This window comes from Otolemur garnettii, unplaced genomic scaffold (assembly GCF_000181295.1).
Source record: "Otolemur garnettii isolate 467f Iridium unplaced genomic scaffold, OtoGar3 scaffold00152, whole genome shotgun sequence".
Lineage (NCBI taxonomy): Eukaryota > Metazoa > Chordata > Mammalia > Primates > Galagidae > Otolemur > Otolemur garnettii.
This window is the reverse complement of record NW_003852547.1, coordinates 1,636,732-1,645,127: the sequence shown is the minus strand read 5'-3', so window position 1 is coordinate 1,645,127 and position 8,396 is coordinate 1,636,732. Positions and strand designations below refer to the sequence as shown.

Here is an 8,396-nt window from a genome sequence, read left to right as displayed (position 1 = left end):
GGGAGGCAGAAGCAGGAGAATCACTTGAGCCCAGGAGTTGAAGGTTGCTGTAAGCTATGATGCTACAGCACTCTACCCAGGGCAATGACTTGTAGGGGGAAGGGGATTTAAGTTCAGGTCTTGGAGCCCGTAGCACAGTGGTTATGGTGCCAGCCACATACACCAAACATGGCAGGTTCAAGCTGGCCCTGGCCAACTAAACAACAATGACAACTGCAATAAGAAAATAGCCGGGTGTTGTGGCTAATGCCTGTAGTCCCAGCTACTTGGGAGGCTGAGGCAAGAAAATCGCTTAAGCCCAAGAATTGGAGGTTGCTGTGAGCTGTGATGTCACAGCACTCTACCAAGGGTGACATAGTGAGACTCTGTCTCAAAAAAAAAAAGAATTAAGTTCAACAGTTGAGCAAGGTGGTTCATACCTGCTGTCCTAGCACTTTGGGAGGTCAAAGCTGGAGGACAGATTAAGGTGGCAAGTTCTAGATTAGCCTGGGTAATATAGTGAGACCCTATCTCTACAAAAAATAAAAATAAATGAGCCAGGTGTGGTTTGGTAGTATGTGCCTGTCTTCCTAGCTACTTGTAGTCTGAGACCAGAGGATGGCTTGAGTCTAGTTTGAGATTGCAGTGAGCTCTGCTTGGGACACTGTACTTGAACTTGGGTGACAGCAAGCCTTTATCTCAAAAATAGAGAAACAGGGTGGTGCCCATAGTTCATTGGGTAGGGTACCAGCCACATACATGGAGGCTGGTGGGTTCAAACCCAGCCTGGGCCGGCTAAAACAACAATGACAACTGCAACAACAAAAACAAAATAGCTGGGCGTTGTAGTGGGCACCTGTAGTCCCAGCTCCTTGGGAGGCTGAGGCAAGAGATTGCTTGAGCCCAAGAGTTTGAGGTTGCTGTGAGGTGTGACACCACGGCACTCTACCCAGGGTGACAGCTTAAGACTCTGTCTCAAAAAAAAAAAAGAGAGAATGAGAAATAAAGAAAAAGAAAGGGAGAGAAGGGAGGGAGTGAGGGAGGAGGAAGGAAGTTCGTTCAAGGTCTTTCTCTGGTTTAATCAATGTTTGTATAGTCTTTTTGTGGGTTCTTAACATATTGGAATGAATAGCTCATTCCACAAAACACTGCCAAGAGCCCTTGCATGCCTTATGGAATAAAAGAAGTGAACACTTTACTCCCTTCTCTCCTCCTATTCCATCCCCAAGACATACACAGCTTGGACACTAAAGACTGAAAAATTTCCACCCTCTCCTCCTGAAATACAGTTTCTACACCAACATGACTATTCAGCTGTCTTCATCAGCATGACTTTATCCCAGGATATTCCAGCCCAAGCAAACTGCTTGAATATTCATTACAGGCACTTCTATAAAGGCCCATTGACTGTTCAATTTCTTCCAAAGATCAACAGACTGAACCTTATGATTCCTTGCCTCAAAAATCCATGTTATTTACATCAGTCCTTGACTGTAGTATCATGATCATTACTCAATCCTGATCAGATCCCCTGCCTTGATATACCCACTCGCCTTAAACTAGGGTGACCAGACGTCCCGCTTTTTAACAATTTGTCCCAAGTCCCACAGCGTTTTAAAAAAGTCTCAATTTTTGGAAAGAATGCATGAACCGGCAGAACAGGAAAGGAATATACGGTTTTCGGCTGCCATGTGGCTATTTCGCAAGGATATAAGTTTTATATTATTTTTGTTAATTTTATAATGTTAAACTGTAATAATAACAAATAATCGTTGAGAAGTGATTATAGAGAACTGATCAAAGTTTGCATTGTTGTCAGGCCCTGCCCTTCCCCGCTACCCCCCCCCCATGTTGTCCCGCTTTACCAATGTTAAAATCTGGTCACCCTACTTAAACCTAACTTTCAATTTTCAATAAATTCCACCCTTGTCTTGACTCTTTGCTCTGTCGAGGTATTGCTCTCCCTTACTGCGACATAAACTGGTTTTTTCTTTGAAAACACGTTGAATTGGTGGTATTTGGGGAGCTGGCACTCCATACAAGCTTGAGATACAAAGTTCCTCACGTTCCGTGTCCACTGCAGCTCAGCCTAAGTCACTTTAACGGTTCCCATTTTTGGCTTCCCCTTTGGCTTCCCCTAAAATTGTTGTTTTAATTTATCTTAAGAAGACAAGCTTCGTCTTTCTCCTATATACTCCTACATATTATTTTCTTACGAGCTTTTAAAAATGAATAAAACAAAAAGGCATCTGCCAGTTACAGCACAGAACTAACTCATACCGAAGCCTTCGTTGGACAGAAAAAGCCCGCCAGGGCGAGGCGCCATCCTTCCGGCCTCCTGGGAAATGTAGTCCAGGAGGCGAGAGAACGCAGAGGCGCTTCCGCCTAGGGATTCTGGGAAGTGAAGTTTAGTGACTGCGTGCAGGCCGAGGCACTTCCGCTCCAAGAAGGCGAGGTCGGATACTGGATTGCTCCCGGGGTGGTGAGTCAGTCCCCGGTCCCGGCGACCTCTTCGAGCCTCTCGTCCTGGGCGTGGGGCCAGCAGTGACCTGGTCCTTGGGTTGGGTTGGGAAGCTGCGGCCACAGGTGGAGGGCGGGGCTGGGAGGCGGCGGGAGTTTGCCTCCCTTCGGGGGAACCTGCTTGGTCGCCGGGCGGGCTTGCCTCGAGCTTGGAGTTTGAGGGTCTCTCGGGCTCTCCGGTGCCCCGACTCTCCTCCCAGACATACCAACCAGTTCTCTCTCCCCTTTGCTGTAAAATATTGGGCAACTTACTTAATCTGTCCTTGTCTTAGTTTCCTCACCGCTGTAAAGGGTTAGTGCGTTTCCGATGATGTTCTTGTGAGAATTAAATGAGATTATATAGAGCGCTTAGAAACAGTATCCTGTACGTAGCAAATTGTTGGATGCTACCGTTAATTCTGTGGTAGTACTTAAAACAGGCGCCTATTGTTTGGAAGCTTGTCGGAGCCCGGGATGAGGTCAGAACTCCAGCTGCAGAGTGACTGTCCTTTCTCCATCTTTGCCCGATGGGGGGCTGTACCTGAATTCCTGGACTTTTCTAGCTTAGAAAGTAAGTAGAGATGCCAGAATTCGAAGCCAAGCATTTTGGCTGCATTCCATTACTCTGCCTATCTGTCTCTCATTTCCTGTAATACACAGGTTTGAAAGGAATAATCAGGAAGCTGCAAGAAATATTTGGGTTAAGACTATTTTACGGATATTTCATGAACAAAAGGAATTGGCCCAGGGGGTCCAGATGTACCTAGAATCCAGCTCCTGTTCTCACTGAGTTGTGTGCAGCTTTGTCTGCCTAGGAAAAGGACTTCTCTTTCTGTTCACATGAATTGCCCTTTGGACTAATGGCACTCCCAGCCTAACTCACGATGTCTTTTCCCCAGTTTCACCTTTCCAGAACTCTGCCATTTCCCGGAAGGAAGAGGAGAAAAATGACCAAGTTCCAGGTGAGTTTGGTTTGCCTTTCTGCTCCCTAAAATGACATCTCATTTCACAAACACTGGACATGTTTTTCTCTTGTTTGCAAAGGGCAAAAGGGAAACAAAGGCATTTGAAAAATTGTTATATGCCAGGTTCTTGTCTTTTACTTCCAAATAATATTAACAGTATTAAAATTATATCTTTCATTGTATATTGAAGCAGTACCCTGAATCCCATAAATGCATCAATGTACAGAGTTATGATTTAATAACAAATAATTAAAAATAAATAAAAAATTATATCTTGGCTGGGTGTGGTGGCTCACACCTGTAATCCTAGCATTCTGGGAGGCCGAGGCAGGTGGATTGCCTGAGCTCATGGGTTCAAGACCAGCCTGAGCAAGAGCAAGACCCTGTCTCTAAAATAATAATAATAATAATAATAATAGCTGGGTGTTGTGGTGGGCACCTGTAGTCCCAGCTGCTCTGGAGGCTGAGACAAAAGAACCTCTTGAGTCTGAGAATTTGAGGTTGCTGTGAGCTGTGACACCAGGGTACTCTACCAAAGGCAACAAGTAAGACTCTTGTCTCAAAAAAAAAAATTATATCTTAAAAATGGAAAACAACTCCCATATTATAAGCATGTTTACAGATTATTTTTCCACAGTCCTTTTCATTTGTATTCAGTTATACATTCATAATCATACTTTAGGTATAATTTTACAATGCTAAAATTTAATCCGATATCACCTTTTTTTTTTTTTTTTTTTGAGACAGTCTCAAGCTGTCACCCTAGGTAGAGTGCTTTGGTATCATAGCTCACAGCAAGCTCAAATTCTTGGGCTCAAGCAATCCTCTTGCCTCAGCCTCCTGAGTAGCTGAGACTATAGGTACCCCCACAATGCCAATTATTTATAGATACTGGGTCTCAACTCTTGTTGAGGCTGGTCTTGAACTCCTGAGCTCAGGCAGTCCACCCACCTCAGTCTTCCAGAGTGCTAGAATTACAGGCGTGAGCCACAGTGCCCGGCCTGCCTTCACATAAATTGTTAAATAGTTTTCCATAGTTTTTACGTAATTTTATTTTTTCTAATTCTCCATATTTATGTGGTATATGAATTTTGCCATGTTAAAGACATTGGCAGTAACTGTGTTATTTTATTTATTTATTTATTTATTTATTTGAGACAGAGTGTCACTATGTCGCTCTGGGTAGACAACCCTGAGGTTGTCACAGCAACCTCAAACTCTTGGGCTTAAGGTTGTGTCTGTGGCTCAGTAAGTAGGGCACTAGCCCCATAAACTGAGTGTGGCGGGTTGGAACACAGCCAGGCAAGAGAATCACCTAAGCCCAGGAGTTGGAAGTTGCTGTGAGCTGTGTGACACCAGGGCACTCTACCAAGGGCAACAAAGTCAAACTCTGTCTCTTAAAAAGGAAAAAAAACTCTTGGGCTTAAGCAATTCTCTTGCCTCAGCCTCTCAAGTAGCTGGGAACAGGCACCCGCCACAACACCTGGCTCTTTTTTTTGTTGCAGTTGTCATTGTTTAGCTGGCCCAGGCCGGGTTTGAACCTGCCTGCCTGGGTATAACTGTTTGGCACCCTACCCACTGAACTATGGGCACCGCCAAGATGCATATTTTTTGACAATGCAATTGCTACTTGGAATTTATCCTAAGGAAATAACCTGACATATTGGCTAAGATCTATGTAAAACTGTGTATTTTGCAGCATTATTTATAATTTTAAAATTTAAAACAATTGAATTCTGCATTATTTGGAATGATTAAATACATTTTAGATCATTACTGCATGAATACCGTGCAGCCATGAATGGGATGAAATGGATGATTAGAGTAATGGCTGATATTTATTGAGTACTTACTATAATTTCAGACACTGTCCTAATCTCTTACTTATATTCTACTTATTTAATTCCTTCAGGGACTCTATAATGTAGTTCCTGTTATACAGATGTGGACGTTGAGGTACTAAAAAGTTAGGAAACTTGTCCAAGGTCTAGGTCACAGAACTAGAAATGGACAGAGCCTTGAAATGTGAAGGCAGTCAGTCTCCAGGGCCTGTTCTCTTAACCTTGGCTCTTAATGCTGCTACAATTGACAGATAAAGCATGTTCTTAAGAACACCAAAAATAGTGGCACCTGTGGCTCAAAGGACTAGGGCACCGGCCCCATATGCCAGAGGTGGCGGGTTCAAACCCAGCCCCAGCCAAAAATAAAACAAAACAAACAAACAAACAAAAAGTTCAAAGAACACCGAAAATAAAGTGCCCAGAGTTTTAATGAAGGCCAGTTGAATTGACCAGCATTGACAAAATAGTGGTTCTACCTAGGAAGAGGAGATAGGCACTGTCAAACACTATTGAGAAGAAGTTAACAACCTTTTAAAATAAAATTTGGCATTGTCAAGTTGTAAAATGTGTATACACCATGATTTAACAATGGCAGTTCTGGGGACTTAAATATATAATGGGCACCACGTTACACGTACTAGATTTTTTTCTTTTCCTTTTTTTCAGTAGTATTTTTGGTTTGATTATGGAGAGGGAAGAGTAGGAACTCTACTAAAAGAGTGGTTCAGGTGCCAGTGGCCACTGGGTATAAGATTGAGGTTACATTTGCTTGATGTTGTAGGAGGCAGTGACATTCAAGGATGTAGCTGTGGCCTTCACTGAGGAAGAGCTGGGGCTGTTGGACTCTGCCCAGAGGAAGCTGTACCGAGAAGTGATGCTGGAAAACTTCAGGAACTTGGTCTCAGTGGGTGAGGATGGGCGCCCCCTATAATTTGGCAGCCTTTCTCAATCTCTGTGGCATTGACATTTTGGGGTCATGTAAGGGCTGTTCTGTGCATTTTAAAATGTTTTGTAGCATCCCTGGCCTCTGCCCACTTGTTCAAGGGTTTGGGACTTCTCAGAGACCAGAGTTTTCCCATTCCTTTGGAGCATAGAGAAAAGATATTTCTGTTCTTTCTTCTATGGCAAATGTTTGTTATTTATGAATGAACTGTTGAGCTTAGCTGCTCTTGGCTCCTTATTTCATATACCTGTATCTTTTTTAAACTTGTGGGTCGGTTCGGTGCCTGTGGCTCAGGTGGCTGAGGCACCAGCCACATACACCTAGGGTGGCGGGTTCGAATCCAGCCCGGGCCCGCCAAACAACGATGGCTGCAACCAAGAAATGGCCAGGCGCTGTGGCGGGCGCCTGTGGTCCCAGCTACTTGGGTGGCAGAGGCAGGAGACTCGCTTGAGCCCAGGAGTTGGAGATTGCTATGAGCTGTGATGCCACGGCACTCTACCCAGGGGGATAGCTTGAGGCTCTGTCTCAAAAAAAAAAAAAAAACTTGTGGGTTATAAAATTGGTGGGTCATGAAATTAATAAATTTCATCAGCATTTTTGTAATAAAGTAAAATAGAGCTATAATGTCAGAACTCTTTTGCCAGAAATGGTGAGCAATAACTGCAACTGCTTGCACTAAAGGATGTGATGAAAACAGACATTGATTAGAACAGGTCCTTTATTATTATTTTTTTATTGTTTGGCATTCATTGAGTGTACAAAGAATTAGGTTACACTGATTGCATTTGTGTGTGTGTGTGTGTGTGTGTGTATTTTGTAGAGACAGTCTTACTCTATTGCCCTCAGTAGAGTGCCGTGGTGTCACACAGCTCACAGCAACCTCCAACTCCTGGGCTTACGTGATTCTCTTGCCTCAGCCTCCCAAGTAGCTAGGACTACAGGTGCCCACCACAATGCCCGGCTACTTTTTTGTGGCAGTTTGGCAGGGGCTGGGCTCGAACTGGCCACCCTTGGTATATGGGGCTGGCACCCTACCCACTGAGCCATAGGCACCACCCACACTGATTGCATTTGTTAGATAAAGTCCTCTTATGATTATATCCCACCCACCCCCAAGAGGTGTACCCCATCCCCCTCCCTGCTTTCCTCTCCCTACTTGCTCATTCCCTTACGCCCCCTTGTATTAGGTCATCTACTACCTTCATATTAGAATAGAGTACATCAGATTCTTGCCTCTCCATTCTTTTTTTGTTAATGTTTGTTTGTTTGAGACAGAGTCTTACCTTGTCACCCTCAGTAGAGTGTGTGACGTCACAGCTAACAGCAACCTCCAGCTCTTGGGCTTAGGTGACTCTTTTGCCTCAGCCTTCTGAGTAGCTGGGACTACAGGCACCCACAATGCCCAGCCATTTTTTTGTTGCAGTTTGGCTGGGGCTGGGTTCAAACCTGCCACTGTTAGTATATGGGGCTGGCGCCCTACCCTCTGAGCCACAGGTGCCACCCTCCTCTCTATTCTTGCTTTACTAAGATGAATGTGTTTCACCTCCATACAGATTAATATAAAAGATGTAAAGTCTCCATCTTTTTTAGTGGCTGAATAGTATTCTCTGGTATACATATACCACAGCTTGTTAATCCATTCCTGGGTTGGTGGGCATTTAGGCTGTTTCCACATTTGGGCAATTGTAAATTGAGCTTTGATAAAAGTCTAGCGCAAATATCCTTATGATAAAAAGATTTTTTTTTCTTCTGCATAGATGCCTAGTAATGGGATTGTTGCAGGATCAAATGGGAGGTCTAATTTGAGTTCTCTGAAGAGTCTCCATACTTCCTTCCCAAAAGGTTGTATTAGTTTGCAGTCCCATGAGCAGTGTAAAAGTGTTCCCTCTTCTGCACATCCACACCAGCATCAGCAACTTTGAGACTTTATGATGTGGGCCATTCTCACAGGGGTTAGGTGATATCTCAGGGTAGTTTTGATTTGCATTTCTCTGATGATTAGGGACGATGAGCATTTTTTCATATGTTTGTTAGCCATTCATCTGTCTTTTTTAGAAAACAAAGGTTCTATTCATGACTCTCACCCTGTAATATATGGGATTGTTGGTTGTTTTTTTTTTTTTTTTTTCCTGGAGACAGAGTCTCAAGCTGTCACCCTCGGTAGACTGC

General features: G+C 43.8%; 1 protein-coding gene across 2 annotated transcripts in view; it reads left to right on the top strand.

The window, feature by feature from the left end:
• Positions 1-2,399: 2,399 nt before the first annotated feature.
• ZNF235 (zinc finger protein 235) overlaps positions 2,400-8,396 on the top strand; it is an 18,106-nt gene continuing 12,109 nt past the window's right edge. Inside the window, exons 1-3 of one of the 2 annotated variants that reach the window (XM_012811245.2) lie at positions 2,400-2,461; positions 3,378-3,440; positions 6,066-6,192. In XM_012811245.2, the coding sequence (XP_012666699.1) occupies positions 3,426-3,440; positions 6,066-6,192 (142 nt within the window). In that variant the 5' untranslated portion in view covers positions 2,400-2,461; positions 3,378-3,425. Of the gene's footprint in view, positions 2,462-2,566; positions 3,050-3,377; positions 3,441-6,065; positions 6,193-8,396 lie in introns of those variants that run through there. The other variant, XM_012811246.2, reaches the window with a different exon arrangement.